The following is a 22640-nucleotide window of genomic DNA, read 5'->3' as shown; positions in this document are numbered from 1 at the left end:
GACAATAGACTCCCAGTTTTATAAGCTTTCTGTCATTAAATAGAACAAGTCTACTGGTTAGGGTGTAACAGACGACAGTGTCAGAGAGGACAAGGTTACTTTTAAGGCCTTTCTGATTTTTCTAATCTCTATTTAGAGATGATTATTTTGAGGGCATAAGTAGAAATGTGCTACCAGCATAGAAACGTCAATATTTAAGCTTAAAACAGCCATCTAGTAGTGATCCATAACCTCAATAGGAGGAAGGAAAGATTTTCACCACATATTTCAAGTTCTTTAAATTTTTTAAAGAAGAATTTGGAGCCATAAATAACCCATAACTCATGTGTTGGTTCAGTTTCAAGGTCCAATCACTCATCGCTCTCTTTCCAGTGAATTAGGAAAGCTTCTGGTCTCCTTTTCAAACAAATTCTACAGCCAATTATTATATCAGAGAATGGTATAACTGATTTTTACTTCATGTAGGTCTTAAGCAAAATGCTCTTAAAGTTCTTTAGAAAGATATATTAAGAAAATATAAGATTATGTTAAGATTTTTATAATAAGATTATTATAAAAATGATGAAAATGTGATAAAATGCAATTTAATAAAACATGAACACACACAGAGAAAAACAGTGAAAAAATTGGATTAATACTACAAGTAATAATACCTGGGCAAAGACTGCATAAACAGATTAATAAATAAAATGGTTAAAATTTTATCAAATTTCAGGAAGCTCAGGTGAGAGCATTTTAAAACTAAGAAAACAGAAACTAAAGCAGAAAGAAAAACTGAAAGAATCCATATGGCATTTATATTTAAACAGAGTATATCCAAAGGGAAAAAAGACCATAAGCAGCAAAACAAATTAACTATCTAAAAGGGTGACTTCTTAATAATTTAATAGTGGAAAGCTGTTTTGGAACACAGTGTTTTGTTTCATTGCAATAGTGCATGTCTAGTTTTAGAGACAGAGAAGGCGATGGCACCCCACTCCTGTACTCTTGCCTGGAAAATCCCATGGACAGAGGAGCCTGGTAGGCTGCAGTCCATGGGGTTGCTAAGAGTCAGACACGACTGAGTGACTTCACTTTCACTTTTCACTTTTATGCGTTGGAGAAGGAAGTGGCAACCCACTCCAGTACTCTTGCCTGGAAAATCCCATGGACGGAGGAGCTTGGTAGACTGCAGTCCATGGGGTTGCTAAGAGTCAGACATGACTGAGTGACTTCACTTTCACTTTTCACTTTCATGCATTGGAGAAGGAAATGGCAACCCACTCCAGTGTTCTTGCCTGGAGAATCCCAGGGATGGGGGAACCTGTTGGGCTGCCGTCTATGGGGTCGCACAGAGTCGGACACTACTGAAGTGACTTAGCAGCAGCAGCAGCAGCAGAACAAGCAAAAACAACATAATTTTGAGCCCATGAAAATCTTTACCACTCTCTTTTAGAAAGTGCACCTCCCTCTCCACATCACCCAAAGGACACTCAGCAGGTCACAGATGATGGAAACCTAATTATGAAAATTGCCCAGGGCCATCATTAGGATTGACTTTTACTATTTGGATTTTGCTGACATATGGATTGACTGTTAATTTAAACAGAAGCAATCCCTCCCCAACCTTATCCCCCTTTTGGAAATGTAGCCAATATAATTCTGACCTTTAGGAATAACTAAATCAGAAGACATTTTTGGAGGCAATTATTACATTTTCAAACATTTAATCTAAATTTTTAAAAGTCACTTGATTGCTTAAATAATACATTTCATTCACTGACTAATGTTTTAAAGTAAGTATTTTCTAAATAGTCTGGCACCAAATGTTCCTAGAACAAACATGTCTGAAAACCAAATAGCAGTTCCACAATAGTCTGCATAAACAGGGCTCAGATTTAAAAAGTAAATTTCTTTTTCTCAGTAGCAAGGGTATATTGTCACATATCCTTATCTATAGCTTACGTCTAAAATAAAAGTCTTTCCAGCTAGAAACATTTTCAACAGGCTTCCCCACATTTGTAAACATCACAGAAATAAATCCTGTACTGGTTGGGAGCGAGCCTGTTAAGTTGGTTGTGTACTATGATAATGAAAACCAAAGTGTATCAAGCTCCAGCAACTCCTACCCATCAGCTGACATTTCTGTGTACCATAGCTTATGTGGTATTTTAACCCTTGCCAGTTCTTCCCAAAATGGGTATTTGAAAATGTGGCCAAAGCAGGACCTATTTACCCCAATCAGTGGAAGAGCGATTCAGAGCCATTGCTGAGAGTCAGCGTCAAGCTTGCAATGCTGGGAAGTACTAGTCAACAGTGGGGCTGTTTCAGAGGCTGTCTTATAAGCATAAACACTCTATCCTTCAATAAGTCAGCAGCAGAACCTCATGAAATCTCCTTTCCTCTTCCTTATTGCAGAATAGTTTATGTCTATTATGGCTTTTGAAATTGAGTGTAGAAAATGGAATTGGTTTTCCCATAGCTTCCCAATAGTTTTTTTTTTTTTTTTTGATTGGTGGATTTTAAAGTCTTCTTAGGATGTCCTGAGTCAAAAATTAATTCCAAACTAGTATCTCCAGGAGAAGTCTACGGAGGAAGGTCAGTTTTCAATTTCAACTCAAAACAGAAAAGATGATTTACCTAATGTGGTGAATGCTGTATGGAAGCATGCAAGGAAAGCTGTACTGACAGAGGTGTGAGCATGTCATGGCTAATGTGGATACATGTGCTATGAGCAGATACACAGGTTTATAAGTACTTCAATTAAGCATATAGGTATGTATTGCTTATGATGTAGATCATTTATATATATATATACATATATATATGAATCATTGCACTGAGCATATATATATATATATACACACACATACATATATGAATCATTGCACTGAGCATATATATATATATATATATACACACCTATATATATGAATCATTGCACTGAGCATGATAGGTGAGTGACTACAACGCATTACTAGGTGACTTTGGAGATTTTTTTCAGATTGTTTAAGGATATCTAGAGGATGAGATGGCTGGATGGCATCACTGACTCGATGGACATGAGTCTGAGTGAACTCCGGGAGTTGGTGATGGACAGGGAGGCCTGGCAGGCTGCGATTCATGGGGTCGCAAAGAGTCGGACACGACTGAGCGACTGAACTGAACTGAACTGAGAAAAGATATGGATTTGAATAAAAACCTAGGAAAGAACTACGGGCTTCCCATGTGGTTCAGTGGTAAAAACAATCCACCTGCCGAAGAAGGGGGAGGAAATGGCAACCCATTCCAGTGCTCTTGCTGGGATAATCCCGTGGGCAGAGGAGCCATGTGGGCTATATAGTCCATGAGGTCGCAGAGTCGGACACGACTGAAGCGACAGAGCATGCCCACAGGAAAGAATTACAGTGTCCTTTGTCCTGGGATGGTCTAAAATAATTCATGACCACTGACTACTTAATACAGTTGTGACCATGGTACAGATCCCAGAAATGTGACAAATTGAGCTGCATAGCCCAGCCCCTACACTCATGAAATTTCTTTTTTTTCTTTTTGAGATAGAAGATGGGATTCTGGAAGTAAGCGGCCTCTTGGGATGTCGTGCATGGATAGTTCGCTACTCAGAGATGTCAAGTAAATCCCTCTCAAGTAGCCAAGGTCACCTGGGTAGGCCTGCGGCTCAACTAAGAACATATCTTAATCTTTTGTCCCCCTTCTTCTTTCAAGAGGGAGCCAGGGAGGTGATCAGGATGAAGTGGGCCAGGGAGGACAGGTGGATTGACCCTGAAGCTGTACCCATACAAAAGCTTACTCTTTACTTTGATTATACATAAACTTGGGATGGTTTGGGATTGGTCACCACCCTCTCCTTGGGTAGCTCCTGGTTGTCCTCGATGTTGACTTTTTTTTTTTCCATGAGTGAAGAGAAGAGGCTGGTGCACACTTCTGATGTGACTGTGGTTATTAACTGTATAGTTGACAGGACCATTTTACCCATGGAAACTTCCTATGGAAACTCCCACCACAGACATCATTCAGGATTGCTTAGTCGCCTATAAGTCCTTTTCTCTCCACTAGTGTACCCTTCTCCTTGGGAAGCAGCTGTAACAAAGGAGATATTTGTGCATAGGCCCAGAGTGTCCACCAGGAAGTGGGAGAACCATTATCCTTCAAAATCATTCAGTCCATCGGCCTTATTTTTCAAATGAAGAGACTGAGCTCCAGAGAGCTGAATAATTTTGAACAAGTTCACGTGGCTAGCATGTGGAGCCAGGATTTCCTAAAGTGCCTGCATAGGACCTGTGTTCGGGTGAGGGTGACAGGCGTGTCAGATAACAATGGAAGTTCACAAGGTGTCTTCCACCAAGGCAAAAAGGAAGAACTAAAGACACTGGATTTCCATTTCCCTGACCTGCTTGAATGGTTTTCCTCACGGATTTAGTCTACTTTTATTCATTTTTAAAGACTTATTAGGCGCTTGCTCCTAAATTGAATGCCTATGTGTGTTTGATACAGGTGCCACTAGAAGACATAGACAATACATAGCTGGAGTTAAACTCTATTCTCTGTACCATTTCTGAATGAGCAGTTGAATATGCATAATAGATTTAAGCAGTTATAAAATATTTACCTCAAAAAGCCTATGCCATTGAAAATGCTGCCTTATGACTGTAGCACTTGCTTGATGTTCTTAGGAAAGAACGACTGAAACACGATCAAGTTTTATAGAATTTTCCCCAATAAAACAGCACTAGAAATATCTTCCATGTGTCTATTTAGCTTTGATAAAAAAAAGTAGCACATCACAGGGATTAGAGCACCTTTAGGCCAATCCCTTTTTGTAAACTTCTCTATTAATGCACAGCTTCTGAATAGAAGAATTTGCTAAAAAGAGGTTTATTTCTATCTTTTGATGTTTAAAATTCCAGGTTTCATAAATAGAACACAAAAGGAATAGGAGAGTAAATCTACAGTTAAGATTATATAGGAGGGATCAACGAATTCACATTTCATTGTCCATCTGGAGAGAAAATTACTGAACAGCAAACTCAGACGATATATGTAAAAGGCAGTCTATACCATTAGCACTGAAGCTAATTTGATGGATTCCCCTCCCCCGGTGTTTAACAGCACATTGATTGGCTGTGTGAATTGTCTTGCTGTCTGGTATCTCATAGATACACTGTCAATCATCTTTGAGCTTAAATGAGTTTTCATTAAGAGTATTAGTCCTGCAGAATCTTTCACCTCATCTGAAGGCTGTGGTGAGGGAGCTAACACACAGCCTCTCACTTTCTTTCTCGGCTTGTTTGCCAGTCTGCCTCTAGAAAGGATGCCTAATTATTAATTTGCAGCTTCCTTTTGCCTTTTTCTTAGCTAGTGAGGGGCTCCCTTTGTTTGATGGGAAGAAACATAGTTAAGAGAGGGTTTTGCTGTTACTCCGACCTGGGTTCACTGGCTTACTCTGCTTTTAATAAGTTTTGTAACTTTTGAGACTCAATGTTTTCACCTGCAAAATGGATATACAAATACTTATATAACAGGCATAAGAGGGTTGTTATAAGCATTAAATATTGCTTGGCACCAGGTAGGTGCTCAATAAAAGGTAATTACATAACCTGTAATGACTAGGAATGTTATTAGGTAATAAGGAGACGAATACATTTATGATATAAATTATCATTGATAATAACAACGATGATGATAAGGCTTATGCAGGACAGATACTGTTCTAAGGATTTTCAAATATTAACTAATTTAATCCACATGTACAGGTTGGGGTTATTCTTGCATTACGTCTGCAACTGAGACTCAGCTTAGGTAAATTGACTGAAGGAAAAGCCGCAGCCAGGTTTTGAACTCAGGCAGTCCGACTGTAGAACCAAAGTTCTTAACTACTGTGCATCACTGGTGCCCTCCTGCCCACAGAGACGGTTATGGTGCTTTGGTGAAATGAATGGCAGTCTTTTAGGTGGTGCAGGGAAGCACTGCGCGTCACATTGTTGTGGCTCCGGTAGGTATCTCCATCCGACGCGCAGAGGAGTTTGTGTCCACTAGATGGCGTTGCCGTTTTAACGAAATGGGAACCAAGGCAATGCTTCGGCTCAGGAGCCAGCTAAATTTGAGAGTTCTCGGAGGACAATCTAATTGCATTCCTAAAAGTCTGATAGAAGAAACCTCCAAAATTTACAGCAGATCTAGAGATCTCTAAAGACTAATAGTATCTGGAAATGAGAAAAATAAATGCTAGTTTGTTTTGGGGTCAATGTCTGTGTAGAAAATCTGGATGGATTTCGAGATTCTCTAGTTCAGGCCAGAAGGAAAATGACCTGGGTAGAGTTACCTGAACTTCATGTTTCTGGCTGCAGTTCTCTTCCTATAATACCTCCTACTGATTCTAAATTGCAAAGAAACTGTGATTTATAAGTTAAATCACAAAGATTTTTGAATTCTTAGAAGTCTTTCCTTTTTCTGTATGGAACAGAAGACTGCCCAACAATTGTTTCTGCTTCCGTATGTTTTAAACATGTGTTCCAAATCAGTAGCAAACTCAGGCACTCAGATATTAAGTAGGATAAAAGCAAAAAATGGTGCCTAGTTCCTTTTCCTTTTAACATGTCCTCTTGGAAAGACTGAGTGACTTTACTTAAACCGATTGTCCTCTATTGACTGACTGCAGTTTGTGGACATTAAGCCCAGAGCAAATAGTAGGGTAATGGATAAGCGCAAGAACTCCAGAATCAGATAGCCTGGGATGGAAGCTGGCGCTATCCTTTAGTAATCAAAGGATATGGGCAGGTCATGAGACATCTCTGAGCCTCTGTTTCCTCATCAGTAAAATGGGAATAATAGTTTTACTTATCTTATAAGATGTTTGTGAAAATTAAGTGTGGGAAGTGCCTGTGACATGGTCCCTGTTGAAGGAGAGAAATCTAATGAATATTTTTGTTATCAGCGCTGATGGGCAGTTTTCTACGTCCTTCAGCTGTGGATGTTGTTACAAGGGCTTTGTCAACCACTTCTTTGCTCCCTGCCACAGGCTTAATTGCTGAGAGAGAGAATAACGTTTCAGGTTTTGTAACTGGGTCACATCACGTCTTCCTCAGCCAGATGGGAGAAGTAGCCGAGATACATATGGCATGTCCTTCGTTATGTGTTCACATCAACTTTATTTAAAACACTCGTAGGCTTTGCGCTCCTACTCACTGTTTAGACAGAGAAGGTGACTGAACACGTGGTGGATAAGTGGAAACAGCTCAGAGCTACTGAGTGCTTACTGAGTGCCAAACGTGGCTCTGTTTTACATGTATGAACTCGTTGAATTCTTACAACAATGGTGAGATCTATGCGCTAGTACTTTTTGAGAAACAAATAGAATAAGCAAACCAGAATTGAGAAACTTGCTTTCCAGCTCAGATAATAGGCCACAGACCCAGGATTTGAATTCAGGTGGCCTAGTACCTATTTTTTGGCAATGCCAGGTGAGACCTTAGTTCCCCAACCAGGGATTGAACCTGCAGTGGAAGTTCCCCTGCAGTGGAAGAGCAGTCTTAATAACTAGATCACCAGGGAAGTCTGCAAGCGGCCTGGTTCTTAACCACTCTTTTCTGCTACCTCTTAGGGAGAGATCTGAGGAGACCTCAGACTTCTGAGCTCCACACTGCTTTCCCCTGTGCACTGAATACTGCAAAGAAGCCTGCTACAGCCACTGCCTGTGAGCTCCTCCGGGACACTGTTAACAGGCAGCTCTGTTACCCAGGAAGGTAATGTGTTAAACCTACATCCCTATTTTTATGGCAATTACTGAATAAAATCAACTGACTAGACATTTAACAGACTCTTAAGCTTAATAGGGTAAAAGAGTTGTGAGGAGAGAAGATAGAGCATCTAGACAGATGCACTCTTGAACACCACTCCTTAGCAAGGACACTGCCGAAGCAAGAGGGTAGTGTTGCTCAGGCAGCTGTGCCTGGGACTCTCCCTGCTCAGTGGAGCTTATCTGTTGCTCTTCTGTAACTGCAGTCGTTTTATTTTTTTCACTGAACTCTAGACTTTATTTGGATTCCACCAAGTTTTTCACGTCCTGTTTACATTCCAGATCCAAGGTGGACTATACTCTTTTTATTGCCAGTAATTCAGACTTTATTCCAATGTAAAATTCTTGAATTGAGATTTACAAGAGGCTTAGAGGTCTTCGGGTCTATCCTTCTGCCTCTACACAGAAGGAGACTGACATTTGTCCCCAGTTATCTTAGAGAGTTGGAGCCCTGTTCATTCACTTCTTCTACATACTGCTTCTATATCCCTTAGCTATTTCACTTTTAATAGCATTACTTTGAACACTTGCTGAAATTTTGTTTATACCAATAACATTTTTCCTTCAGTGATGAACCCAGATCCAACAGATAGCATCTGTTCTTTACAGATAGCATCTATTTATAATTCCTTCTTTCTTCCTTTGCTTGAAATAAACTTTTATGGGCCTTGGGAACAATGACAGTTATTAGACTATATTTTAAAATCAATTAGTTTTCACATTAGAAGTCATGAAAGCAAGTAATTCACCTTAGACCTAAGAAAATGATCTTACGAAACAGGACCAAGGCCACTTCAAAGTAGAATTTCCAAAAATGTTCTGGAAGATTTCCACTTACCAATTTCGCTCATTGTTATCCCTGGTGCTAACTGCCCGTTGTTGAAAGAGCTATAGGTAAACAGGTTGGGTACGGATGTGAGGTCATAGATAGGTTCTTGCTTTATCTGCTTGATTCCAGTCATGTCAAGTCCTGACTGATCGGGGGACGGCTGGCCGGAATCCACGTTGTAATAACCCTCAGACTTGGGCAGGTCAATGACGTGTCCATTGGCATATGTGCCGCTGGCCTCATTGTTCAGGTTGTTGAGGCCATTGCTGATGCTGCTGCCATACACCCTGGCGAGGGCTTCCGCCTCCCCACTCTGCTGCTGCCGCTGCTCCTGCAGCCGCTGCTGGTGCTTCTGCACCTCAGCATACAGACTGTCTCTTTGCTTCTTGGACATCCTCCCAAACTTCACAGCTGGCGGGAGACAAAAGTAGAAAATGGCACTTGTGGTTATCTCTCTCATTAACTACTGGGAGTTCAAGAGCTCACGATGACTGTCTCCTCAACACAAAATGCACAAAGTCCAAGTCCCATAGCCCCTGAGTCCATTGGTTTGCACTCCACACTTGCTGAGAGGCTATACTCAGGGATTTCTGTAATGGCTTATGTGCATAGTGAGCACTGAGTCTAAGCTAGGATGAAATTTAAATACTCATAGATGTGTCTCTCATTGCTGTGAAGTTGGAAGGCACATTTCCTTGTTCTTTCTTACTTGTGGGGAATATAAAATTCACAAAAATCTCAAACTACCACGTAGTATCTATTCAAATGTCAGCCAACACTCATCATTAACTTCCCTCCTAAGTGTTAGGATTTCTGGATTGTCAGCTAAGACCCTATTATTTCACTATTTTCTAAATAGCAGGTTGGGTAAGAACAAGATGTAGAACAGGGTGAGAAACACAATTTTAAGTAAGCCACATCATTTGCCTTCACTTCTCTACGTCTGAGTCTCTATTTCTCTTTTGCCAATAAGTACATCTGTATCATTTTTCTACATAGGAGTGTTATTACACAATATTTGCTTTTCTTCTTTCTGACTGACTTCACTCTGTATGACAGTCCCTAGGTCCATCCCTGTCTCTACAAATGGCACAATTTAGTTCCTTTTAATGGCTGAGTAACATTCCATTGTATATATGTACCACATCATCTTTATCTATTCCTTTGTTGATGGAAATTTAGGTTGCTTCCATGTCCTGGCTATTATAAATACTGCTGCAATTGCAGTATCTTTCAAACCTCTTTCAAAACCTCCTTGCTTTAGATTTCTATGCACTCTAGGTGAAACGGGCTTCCCTGGTAGCTCAGCTGGTAAAGAATCTGCCTGCAATGCAGGAGACCCCAGTTCTATTCCTGGGTTGGGAAGATCCCTGGAGAAGGGACGCCTGCTCCAGTATTCCTGGGCTTCCCTAGTGGCTCAGATGGTAAAGAATCTGCCTGAAGTGCAGGAGACCTGGGTCCGATCCCTGATTGGGCAGATCTCCTTAAGGAGGGCATGGCAAACTACTCCAGTATTCTTGCCTGGAGAATCCCCAAGAACAGAGGAGCCTGAGCAACTAAGCACACTAGGTGAAACAGATATTGTAGTGGATTGCCTGCTTTCATAACCCTGATGCTTTTTGCCTGTGTGCCTTCTCTTTCTCATATAAATTTGCAATGCCCTTTCATTCTGTGCAGGCATCCTGCTCCACCCCTTTGACTCAGGGTCATGCTCTGGGCCCATGGGATATTGATGTATGTAAGCTTCCCTGGTCGCTCAGGTGGTAAAGAATCTGTCTGGAATGTGGGAAACCTGGGTTCGATCCCTGGGTTGGGAAGCTCCCCTGGAGGAGGACCTGGCACCCCACTCCAGTATTCTTGCCTGGAGAATCCCCATGGACAGAGGAGCCCGGCAGGGGTCTCAAAGAGTCGGACGCGACTGAAACCACTTAGCACGCACGCACGCACACACACAATGCAAACAGAGACTTAAACAGTGCTGTGTGAGGGCCTAAACTAGTCTGCTGGAGGATAAGAGATGTGAAACACAGCAGAGCCATCTCAGTCAAAGCCAACTACAATTAGGAGGGTTGGAGAACTAACCTGCAGCTGATAAAAGATGTGGGAACGAACCCAGACAAGACCCTACATTTAGCAATTTTAGGTTCAGAATTCTGCTCACAATCAAAGCTAGCAGTGTCAAATAAGTACGCTGCCGAGTTCCTTGCCCTGGTAAATATCTGAAAACTCGCTCAATGGTGAATAGTTATGCCTCTTCCAAAAAACTGACTTATCAAGTCACTGAACAACTTAAATATTTTCAAAAAAAACCTTAAAGTTCCACTACATTTTGAAATAATCAGGCTTCATTGTAAATCAAGGGTTTTGCTGACAATGGCTTCAGTATTAGTTTAGAATAAATTTTCCATTCATTTCAGAAACACAGATGAGCCAGTTTTTCAGTTTTATGTCCCTTTCTATAGTAAGTGGTGACATATTTGGGCAAAAAAAATTACAGCACTTGGCAAAATAAACTTACTGAGCTTTCCTGATAAATAAAAAATTCCTTCTCACTATTTGTAAATACATTTATTGTATTCATAGACTTATTTTTAGCAAAGGCTATATTACTATTATATTTTCAAGCAGCAGCATTCTTCGTTCCACTACCCATTAATCAGTACAACACGTGTTTTAAAGGTTTGCCCCTCTCAAATTTGAATTATTCTATTAATGAGATTCACTTGAGTATGGAGGCAGCCTCTTGTTAAACTGCTAGCTCTCAAAGAAACTAGCACAGTTCTGTATACATTGCAAGTGCTTCATAAATATTCAACAATGATAGTATTTGCTTGTGATGTGCTCTTAAACCTGATTTTGATCCCACACTTGCAAAGAACAACTTTGTGTAAATGTGTTGGAAACTTTTCCGGGTCTACTTGAAATGATAGGATTCAAAATGGAATGTAAGTTTTGGGAGTAATTTTAAAACAAAGTTGCAAACTCTGGGAGATGGTGAAGGACAGGGAAGACTGATGTGCTGCAGCCCATGGGGTCACAAAGAGTCAGACACCACTTAGCAATTGAACAACAACGATAAAACAAAGAGGCTGCTTCTTCAAAGATTGCTGCTTCCTACCACACAACTAGACACAAGTTTTTTTTTTTGTTTCAAGAAGAATTCAGTTGTTGAACTTATCATCTATGACTTTTCATAGTCATTTAAAAAATTATTTTATCTTCGGCTGTAATCTTTATATCTCACTACTTATCAAGGAAACCAGTCTTAATTTAACATTTAAATGTCAAGGATATGCCTTTTTTATAGTGCTTTAAGATTTGTAGAAATAATCTGATTCCATCTACCTAAAGCTAGTTATAATTTTGAAATATTCTTTCTCATCCTCCTCAGGTTGTACTCCAATAGAGTGTCCTGTGATGATGGAACGTTCCCTGTGCTTTTGAGTGTGGTAGTCACAAGCCACAGGTGGCTTTTGAGCACTTGAAATATAGCTAGTATGACTAAAGAACTGAATTGTGAATTTTATTTAATTTTTTAAAAATTCATTTGAAAAACTTTTAATTGGAGGATAATTGCTTTACAATGAATGTTGTGTTGGTTTCTGCCATATAACAATGTGAATCAGCCAGGATTATGTATATGTTCCCTCCTTCTTGAACCTCCCTCCCACCCCTCACCCCATTCCACCCCCTAGGTTGTCACAGAGCACTGAGCTGAGCTCCCTGTGTTATACGACAACTTCCCAGTAGCTATCTGTTTTCTATATGGTAATATATATGTTTCCAGGCTACTCTCTCAGTTCGTCCCACTGCTCCTTGCCCTGCTGTGTCCACAAGTCTAAATTTTATTTAATTTTAACAAATCTAAATTTAAATAGTGACCTGCAGATACCTTATTGGACAATGCCATGCTGGATAAGAAGAAGCCAAACCTGTGACACCTGCCCCTGTAGCAGCTTTCATGTTTTCATAGAGACATGCCATTTGGAGGACACATAGTTAATTACCATGTTTTCCCTTTGGGGTGCAGTTTCTTCCTACTGATACAAAAACTTTTTCTGTTTATTTTTTTTTAAGTAGTACTAATACAACTAGAAATAGATTACACTGAAGATTCCTATAGCTAACATTTGTGAAGGGTCCACTTAAAAAAAGAGAGAAATACAATGGTGGAAAAGATTCGGTGGGTATATACATGCCATCACTTACACACACATGTACGTGCAATACCTTCACCCTTTAATACACATAAACACTTCTATGTTTGCCAAGTGGATTTGACTTTTGATTCTTTGCCAATGCTAAATTTGAGCTAATTTGTTACTGCTGAGTTTGTCTTCTATTCATATACCTGCTGTGGCTAATCCACCACTATAAAAGCTGAAATTCAGGAGAGAGTGAAAGTCCAGTGGAGTCAACAGTTATATCAAGCTGTCTACTAGTAGTCCTGTTGTTTCAGTGACTGGCTATAGTGAAGTAAATATTCTTAGAGACAGGCATAACTTATAGAGAGCAAATGAAAAAACATAAAAGTGAAGATGCCACTTTATGTCTGAGGGAAGCTGAATGGGGTGTTATGTAGAAAGAAGTTTGATGTGAGATAACTTACTGTGGCTGCTGGTACTACTGCTAAAGCGCTTTGAAAATGCTTGCTTCATCTGCAGAATGTAGCTATAATAAATTAGTGGCAGAAGACATGCCACCTCTCATTCTTGAGCCCTTGTAGACATGGCTAATCAACCATAACCTCAGGACTTTGTAATCCTTTGATACCACATAGTAGGCATTATCAGTCAATAGGAGATAAACCCTATTTAGCTTCCCAGGTATTGACCTTGACAGACGTGTGTGTGCTAAGTCATGTCCGACTCTTTGCAATCCCCTGAACTGTAGCCTTCCAGGCTCCTCTGTCCATAGGTTTTTCCAGGCAAGAAATACTGAAATTTTTGCCATCTCCTACTCCAGAGGACCTTCCTGACCCAGGGATCAAACCCATTTCTCCTGTGTCTCCTGCACTGGCAGGCTGATTCTTTACCACTGTACCACCTGGGAAGTCCATTCCCAAGTATTAGTGTGACTTACTTAGTTTATAAAGTACCCTTTATATTCAAGGCTTATAACAAACTTCCTCTATACAAATGATAAAAAAGAATTTGTTTTCCCTTAGAGAGAATCATTTTTTCCTTCTGTTGTACTTCCTTCTCCTCACTCTCAACCACTTCTATCACCCCTTAGTATTTCTTCTCATCATCAGTTTGACATAAAACATGTTTAGGAGGCAATTTGGATGATGTTCCTGGAAGCCTCAGGATTGTTTCTAGACTTAAAATCAAGAAGGATCATTATTCTTAATCCTCAGCATCCTTAGGTACTGTATTGCTTTTACTTGCATAGAAGTTTATGCTGCAGTAAATTTCTTCCCCCTTGAGAAGGAACTGTGGCTCTATCCATAAACAATCCTTCCCCTACCAATATGTTTCTTTTATGTTGTGAGATTGAGATAATCTCTTAGATTTTGTAGGCTGATGTCACTAAATCTGCCTTGGACCAAACACCCATCTCTTGTCCATGACTCTGCTCACCAGCCCACACCAACGTGATCTCTCATTCCAAACATATACTTCCTTATATTATGGGAAGAAGCACCATTTCTCAGTGGGTTAGTCTCTCTGTATAATTGTTAATGGAGTTTTCAGGTACTGTCAATTATTATGCTACCTTCAAATTATAAAAATGAAGTACAAAATCATCAACTTGAATTCCCACAGAATTTCACTAAATAAATTCTGAAAATCATTTAACCCTTACCTCATAATTTCTTCACTTTAGTAATGTATAAGTACACAGGGCTACAAATTTACCCTAAAGAGTAAATGTATGTGATTAGCAAATTTAGAAAAACAGACAAAAAGATCGGCTAATAGAAAAGTTTTGGAAACTTAATCTCTGTAGCTCTAAAATCTACCTATAAACTGAAGGGCTCAAGATCAGATTATTTTAATTTTTTGAGTCAAATGTATCTTATTGGTATACTTTTGTGCAAGGCAAATTTAGGCGAGCTAGAAATTAGAGAAATGGTAAGAAAAATTCAAGATGCAACTGTCTAGAGAATGCAAGCTAAGAAGTAAACAGTGTATATGTTTAGATATCTTCTAAGCAGAGCTAAATTTATCCAAACGACTAAAAGCCCTGAATTTATTTAATAGCTTATAGAATCCCTTTATACTAAGAGACAATGAAGGCAATTAGCTAAATTTCTTTAAAATCTAGGAATGTTTCTTTTTCCTTTTTTGGTCCATACTGTCTTGAACTTCGTGAGAGGGAGTGAGACCAGAGACACAGAAATCGCTATGATTCACATAAAGAGAATAAGTATCAGGGACTTTGTGTCTCAGGCTCTACATAAAAAACATTTTCATGATTCATTCAGCAAACACTTAGGCGCCTGCTTTTAACCAGATCCTGAGGATTCAGTGGGAACTAGACAGAAATGACCCCAGGATTCAGGGCTGTTCATAATCCAATATAGGAGTGCTATGCCAGTATCAGTGCGGAAAGAATTTGTTTAGCTGAATACTTAAAAATGGAAGCCAAGCTAGATGAAATTCTTTGTGTGAAGTTATTTGTCCTCTTCATTAATCTAAGAAAGTGCCAAGCCACCCATTTGGGTTGAGTGTGATGGTAAAGTGCACACTTGAGTCTCTTCTGAGAAGGACACCATCTACACAACCCTTCTAAGACATGGAGTTCTGCTGCAGCCTCTGCTATCTTCATCTGAATAGGCCACATTCATTAATGGAGCTTTTGGGCTTCCTATAGAAGCATGTTTTGTTCCTTAGCATCTCCACATAATAAGCAGCTTGTGCACTAGTCCGATTTACCCAAGTGGTCCACGTTTGCCTGAAACTTTCCAGTTTTAGCTCAGAAACTCTCACATCCCAGGAAATCCCTCATTCACAGAGAAACCTGGACAAGTGGTCGCCTTTCACTCTATGTGGCTTTCACCTAATCTAGTTAGCACAGGTTGCTCGGTGAGATACAGGAAAGTCTTTCCTTTCTTCCTATTTCATAGGCAAAATTATATATTTATATGCTCTTACTTTTCCTCTTAATACACTGCCAGCATGTAGCTTTCTTTACTTTGGATCCCCAATTCTCTTTGCCTAGAATTCTTCCAACCCTTTAAACAGATTCCAGCGAAGCATCCATTTGAAAGCCTTTAAGTAAGAAATAGGAAGGCAACGCTAACTTACCATCTCTTGACATTCCTAGGGCAAGACACTTCTGCAGTCGGCAGTGTTGGCAACGGTTTCTGTTGGTTCTGTCAATTAAACAGTTTCTCTGCCTCGGGCAGGAGTAAGAGGCATTGTTCTGCTGGCTCCTCCTAAAGAATCCCTAGAGGGAGAGAGAGAATGGGAGGGAGGTAGATTTATGAGACGGGACCATTAACATATACTACAGTGAAAGTAACTGACTTCAATTTTTAAAACTCTTTGGCTACCTCTCCTTGGATAGCTTACAGACATTTCTATTGGAGAAAACTTAGACTCCACCAAGATATGAAGGTATCATTCATTCATTCATATTTACTAAAGACATCTTTGCTGTTCTGTGTGAAGTAAAGCAGAACAGAGTTCCTGCTTCCAGAGAGCAGTGGGAAAAGAGTGGCAGAGGAGAGTGTCGCATACAACAAAACTTGTTGGGGATAATGCGTGTGTGCTCAGTTGTGTCTGACTCTGTGATTCTACGGAACATAGCCCACCGGGCTCCTCTGTTCATGGGATTCTTCAAGGCAAGCATACTGCAGTGGGTTGCCATGCCCTCCTTCAGGGGATCTTCCCGCCTCAGGAACTGAACACATGTCTCTTAGGCTCCTGCACCGGCAGGCAGGTTCTTTACCCCTAGCCCCACCTGGGACAATAACACAGGCTTATGTCAAGGCTGTGTGAGTGAGGAACTTGGGTTACTGAGGAGTGTGGGTTCAACAGGTGCCACTACCTTCCTAGTTTTTCAGATGCTTTTTCATCCATTTGGAAATGTTTGTATTTGGCCCGAATGTATCTGGAAGGTTGTATTTCTAACCAGTGATGTACCTTAGAGTCAACCACATCTTTTGAATAAAGGAAATATGGTTTATAAACTGCCAATTAAAAAAATAAACAGTAAGTAAAAACTGAACGAATGCCCTCTGCTTGATCTTGTTACTGAGTCCAAGCTCTCTCTGCTTGCAGCAAGATAGGCCAATAAACCCAGGAGACGAGGTGTTGAGGCAAGTAATACAACTTTATGTGGAAAGCCAGCTAACAGAGAAGATGGCAGAGTAGCATCTCAAAATAACCATCTTGTTGGGCCTGGATGCCAGATTCTTTTATGGATCAGAGATGGGGGGAGATGAGGAAACAAAGAAGACAATTTAATTCTTGCAACTATCTCTTAGAATGGCAAGTCTCAGACAGGCGGATGTGTTAGTTTTACTTCCTTACAGTCATTTCTTAGGTGGTGTAAAATGGAATATCTCCTGTCATATCAATAAACAAACATACCACAGCTATCTGTGATTCTGGTCCCCCAAATGTGAGTTTCTGAGCCAAGCCACATTGGGGGCCATTTCCCACACAAAGTACTCAAGACTGTCCCAGTGCTTCACAAGTGGGCAGGGTCAGGCTATCTTCCTGTGAGTCAAACAAAGGCACCCTGGCCCAGGGGTGGCGGGTGTTGGTGAGGAGGGCATGTCTCCCGGAGGCAGGCCATTATGTATGCCTCTAATAACAAAAGGGGCAAAATAAATGCTAACTGCCACAGAGGTAGATCCAGTATGGAGTCAAAATTAACCCATTCCCGTTACTGTCTGAGACTATAGTGATACAGGAGGTACTCAAGCAAGTAAGTTTAGGGCTTTCTGGTACAAAATGAACTGCCTTGGACCATACAGCACCCTTATAAATAAATCCACAGCTGAGTTTATTTATTTATTTATTTTGTCTAATTCTTTGGCTACAACCCATATTAGTTATCTTAGCAAAAATCCTAAATAAACATTTTCTCCAGAGATATGAAAGTTTCCTTCACCCTTTCATTTACCTATTTAATGATCACTCCTTGCTCTTGAATTGCAAAACAGCAAAGGTGCAAAGTGCTACAAACAGATTTACCAAGACAAATGTTAGGAAAAGATAACCTATAGTATTGTCTCTTGGAAGCAGAAAGCCTAGAAAATGTTCAGGAGGGCTGACCAATGCCCACGATGCCCATCTTGCTGAGAGGTCTGGAAGTGGACCCCTGACTTCTTCTGTCAAACAGCTTCCATGTCTCCTCAAGTATCAATGGGAGGATAGAGCAGGGCTGGGACTAGGGTGAGGTTGGTGAGGCAACCATCTTGATCACATATTTAAGGGTTGCCAAAAGATGTGGCACTCAGAATAAATATTTTAACACTGATTTTAAATGTTAAGAATCAACATTAATACACACCCCTCAAAAATTTAAATAAAAGTAGAATTAAAATGATCGATTTTCCTTTTGTCTTGGGCTTCCATATGGTTTGGCAAAGCACTGCAACAGAGAGCTTGGCCAATCTTGTGAAAAACTCAGAAAATGAAGCATGGCCAAGTATCTCCTCTCTAAGGTTTTGTGTTTATAAGCTTCAAGCCATTCAACAACAAGGACTAATTTTGCCCCCATAGTTCCAAGTGTATTATTTATTTAATGGACCAGTGGTGGCAAAATAAGATATCCAACTGTCCAGTTTGAAAGAATTCACGGAGCCCTTAAACAAGAGATCACATCCAAGCCCCCAGGGATTGAAATGTACTTCATCTACCGTGAAAGCTGTCAGAAAGCATAACCTCAGTCCATTGGTCCTGATTAAAAATGACTTTGAATTTACATTTTACAAAAAAATTGTGCAGTTTTTATCTGTGGATACTCTAAGTGCCACTTAGCAAAGGCGTTGACAGAAAAGACTTTTTTTGAAGTCACAGCTACAGCCCTAATTTAAGGCCAATTTGACATTAATTCTAAGGCATTTCTTGCTTATCTGTTGCTCATTATTGCAAATGAGGTTTTTGGCATGAAAAGGAGATTTCGTTTTAAATTTTTATTGAATGAAAAGGAATCTGAACAAGTGCACATGCTGAAATGATGTTTTTTTAATGTGGGTTGCTTATGTTGACCTGAAAACAGGATTATGAAAATTCAGAGATTGATACTAAATGTGCTGACATTGATATCTTATTCTGAGCAGAATTTCTTGAGTTTGCTATTTGGAGAAAAATGTAGTATATTTACAAATGTGGGTTTTTCCATGAAATAAAAAGATTTGTGTGATGTACAATGTCATTTTGACTAAAACCTCAGAATATGCTTCAAAATAACAACACAAGTTCTTTGAATCTGGGTTCCTTCTTTAAATAGAAAAGATGACAGGAACCTAAACACTCATTCTTGGCTATTGATCTGTTGGAATATATATGTTAAGTAGTTCAATAGTTTAAAAATTACTGCTTAAAACTGTTTAGCTCCTTAGCATGACCACAGATTCATATTTTGAAATCAGACATTTTCTAAATCCAGCTGTAAACACTAAAACAAAACATTTCCACTTTGTCAGTGGTCTAAAATCACCATCACCATGATGGTGGTGTTAGTCACTCAGTTCTGTCTGACTCTTTGGGACCCCGTAGACTGTGTCTTATCAGGCTCCTCTGTTCATGGAATTCTCCATGCAAGAATACTGGAGTGGGTTGCCACTCTCTTCTCTAGGGCATCTTCCCGATCCAGGGATTGAACCTGGGTCTCTGGTATTGCAGGCAGATTCTTTACCACCTGAGTCTCCAGGGAAGTCCCTTTTTCCCCCCCCATGGATAGTGTATAAACTAGACCAGAGCTCTTAAAATTGTATAATAAACCAACACAGTGGGAGTGAGGGTGATTTCACTGGAGAGGGGTCTGATTCCTGAGGAGTGAAAGAGGAGAGTGAAAAAGTTGGCTTAAAGCTCAACATTCAGAAAACGAAGATCATGGCATCTGGTCCCATCACTTCATGGGAAATAGATGGGGAAACAGTGGAAACAGTGTCACACTTTATTTTTTTGGGCTCCAAAATCACTGCAGATGGTGACTGCAGCCATGAAATTAAAAGACGCTTACTCCTTGGAAGAAAAGTTATGACTAACCTAGATAGTATATTCAAAAGCAGAGACATTACTTTGCTGACTAAGGTCCGTCTAGTCAAGGCTATGGTTTTTCCTGTGGTAATGTATGGATGTGAGAGTTGGACTGTGAGGAAGGCTGAGCGCCAAATTGATGCTTTTGAACTGTGGTGTTGGAGAAGACTTTTGAGGGTCCCTTGGATTGCAGGGAGATCCAATCAGTCCATTCTGAAGGAGATCAGCCCTGGGATTTCTTTGGAAGGAATGATGCTAAAGCTGAAGCTCCAGTACTTTGGCCACCTTATGCGAAGAGTTGACTCATTGGAGAAGACTTTAATGCTGGGAGGGATTGGGGGCAGGAGGAGAAGGGGACGACCGAGGATGAGATGACTGGATGGCATCACTGACTCGGTGGATGTGAGTCTGAGTGAACTCCGGGAGTAGGTGATGGACAGGGAGGCCTGGAGTGCTGCGATTCATGGGGTCTCAAAGAGTCGGCTGAACTGAACTGATGATGAAAATTGTCTATCTGCTTGGAGGAAGTAATAACATTCTAAGAGAGTAAAAAAAATTGCTGATCTGTAATTTTGCTTTACTGTTTCATGAGATAAGTTGAGGCACATTAAGGTGGATAGCATGCAATTCTGAATTATAGGTCTGCAGAAGAACAGAATACAAGGCACATCTCATGATGTTCAAACATGGATTATTGCTTATCACCTCTAAAGCAGGTTAGTATGTTGCTGCGTTAGTACATTTGTGTTATTCTTCCCCCCTCCTGCATTCCCTCTCCTAACTTTATTTTCATTTATTCCTTTTATTTCCCTTTCCTCCCAGTTTCAATTCCAGGAATTATACTTCTTCGAGACTGTTATGAAGATACTGCCAGTTTTTCACATAGCATGACTATCTGAGTTTCAGTACATTTTGTTTCATTTATATCTGAACGTCTTATAAGATTAAGGGTGGTTCTTAGAATCTGTGATTGTGCCACATCTCCTTCATTCTACTGACCTTAAATTAATGATTCACTCAACTTGCATCTTTGATCAAAAATATAATTGCTTTTGCCAATAACTTTGCCAGTCTATCAATTTCCCTTCCTGGACTATAGCTTCATTTCATTTGTTCTGGTTACACAGTGCCCTTTAAAATTAGTTGTAGAACTGTTTTCATTTCCCCTTGATATTTAGTCTCTCATCTTTCCTACCTTCTAAGGATTGAATTTAAACATTTACTCTTAAGTTTCAAATTTCTCTTATTTCGGATTAGTCTATGTTAACTGCTATTCCTCCAGTTTTAAGATTTTAAAAATCAACTTGCTTATAGGAATTGGAAGAATTAGTTGTATTAGGAATTGGAAGAATTAGTTGTATTTGTAGTGGAGGGGAACACTGGACTGAGTATGAAAAAAAAAAACAACATGTTTATTCATGTTCTCTCATGAACTAATCAGTGATATTGGCCATATGACATAATCTTGTTAATAACACAGGACCTCTTTGATGAAATTGAGGCAGATTATTTTTAACTGACAAGAGGTTATCTGCTCCACTTTTAAGATTTCATACTTCTAGTTTTTTTTTCTGAAATATGAGAATAAAGGATAGTCACAAGCATATTGCAAATGTTACCTTGACTTCTTTCTCAAGCAGATAAATAAATACAGGCCCATTAACTTATAATCTTTATTTTAAACTTTAATGTTGATATAAATGTGGTGGAGTTTACTGGACACAAGACTGTTAATACAGCACATCAGTATTTATATTTTGGTAAATGTGAATAACTGAGGCTTTTAAATAGCAATCCACTTCTAAGCAGCTCCTGATGAGTTAGACAATGGCAAAAAGGTGAAAGGCCAAATAACAGAAAATCAACCCACCCACCACCAAGCAAGAATTCCTGAGTGTCAGCAGCAGGATATGAATCCTTTAGCAGGCCTTTCAAAAGTTGTCACCTCTTGCATTGTGAAGCACACAGATGCCTGAGGCCAACACAGATGCTGTCAGCTGTGCCTTGTTAATGCCCGTACCTTGCAGCCTTCACACGTGATGACTCCGTAGTGGATCCCAGAGGACTTATCGCCACAAATTTTGCATGGTATCACTTCAATTTGTGCTGAAAGGGGAAAACAGACAGTTTTAAGCTTACAGAGTTGTCTTCCTTTCACCCTCCCATCTCCCTCCTCACTTCTCCTGCCATGACTCAGTGTTGAAGACTCAGTGTTTGGGGCGGTGGGGGGGTGGGGTGGGGGGTGCTGTAGGGTCATCTATTCTATCTGAATGACTTCCCTAAGCTTCTTCTAAGTAACCTGGTGGTGGTCAGTCCCTCAGTCAAATCTGACTCTGCAACCTCATGGACTGTAGCCTGCCAGGCTCCTCTGTCCATGGGATTCTCCAAGTAAGAATACTTAAGTGGGTTGCTATTTCCTCCTCCAGGGGTTCTTCCCAACTCATGGATCTAACCTGTGTCTACTGCGTCTCCTGTATTCGGCAGAGGGATTCTCTATCACTGAGGCATTTGGGAATCCCTTTCAAAATAAAGGGCATCCATTTACCATTGTTTGTTTTGTTTTCCTTAACCTAGAAAATGTAACCAGGGACTAGAAGTTTTCTAAACTTTTGGTTTCATTGTTTTTTCCTTTTCGAACTTCATATAGTGTGACTTAAAAATCTCTTGAACCTGTGGTTTTGGTTTTCTTTCTGTACTTCAAACTTTAAGCCACTGAGAATGATCACATTACCTTTTTCAATGATTTTTTAAATGCGTAAATAAAGCAAAACTGGAAGGGGTAGAGGTGACTTCATACACTAAATGGCTGGAGGTTTACTTGTGAAAATGCCAACGAAGAATCTGTCCAATA

General features: G+C 40.0%; 1 protein-coding gene across 1 annotated transcript in view; it reads right to left on the bottom strand.

Moving 5' to 3' along the window:
- RORB (RAR related orphan receptor B) overlaps positions 1–22046 on the bottom strand; it is a 54581-nt gene extending 32535 nt beyond the window's left edge. The window contains exons 1-3 of the mRNA XM_040242392.1: positions 21810–22046; positions 15878–16019; positions 8634–9035 (exon numbers count right to left, since the gene is read on the bottom strand). Coding sequence (XP_040098326.1) covers positions 8634–9035; positions 15878–16019; positions 21810–22046 — 781 coding nt within the window. The remainder of the gene's footprint in view (positions 1–8633; positions 9036–15877; positions 16020–21809) is intronic.
- Positions 22047–22640: the final 594 nt, after the last annotated feature.

The sequence above is a fragment of the Oryx dammah genome, unplaced genomic scaffold, assembly GCF_014754425.2.
Source record: "Oryx dammah isolate SB20612 unplaced genomic scaffold, SCBI_Odam_1.1 HiC_scaffold_1, whole genome shotgun sequence".
In the NCBI taxonomy this organism is placed as follows: domain Eukaryota; kingdom Metazoa; phylum Chordata; class Mammalia; order Artiodactyla; family Bovidae; genus Oryx; species Oryx dammah.
This window is presented reverse-complemented; position numbering and strand designations above follow the sequence as displayed.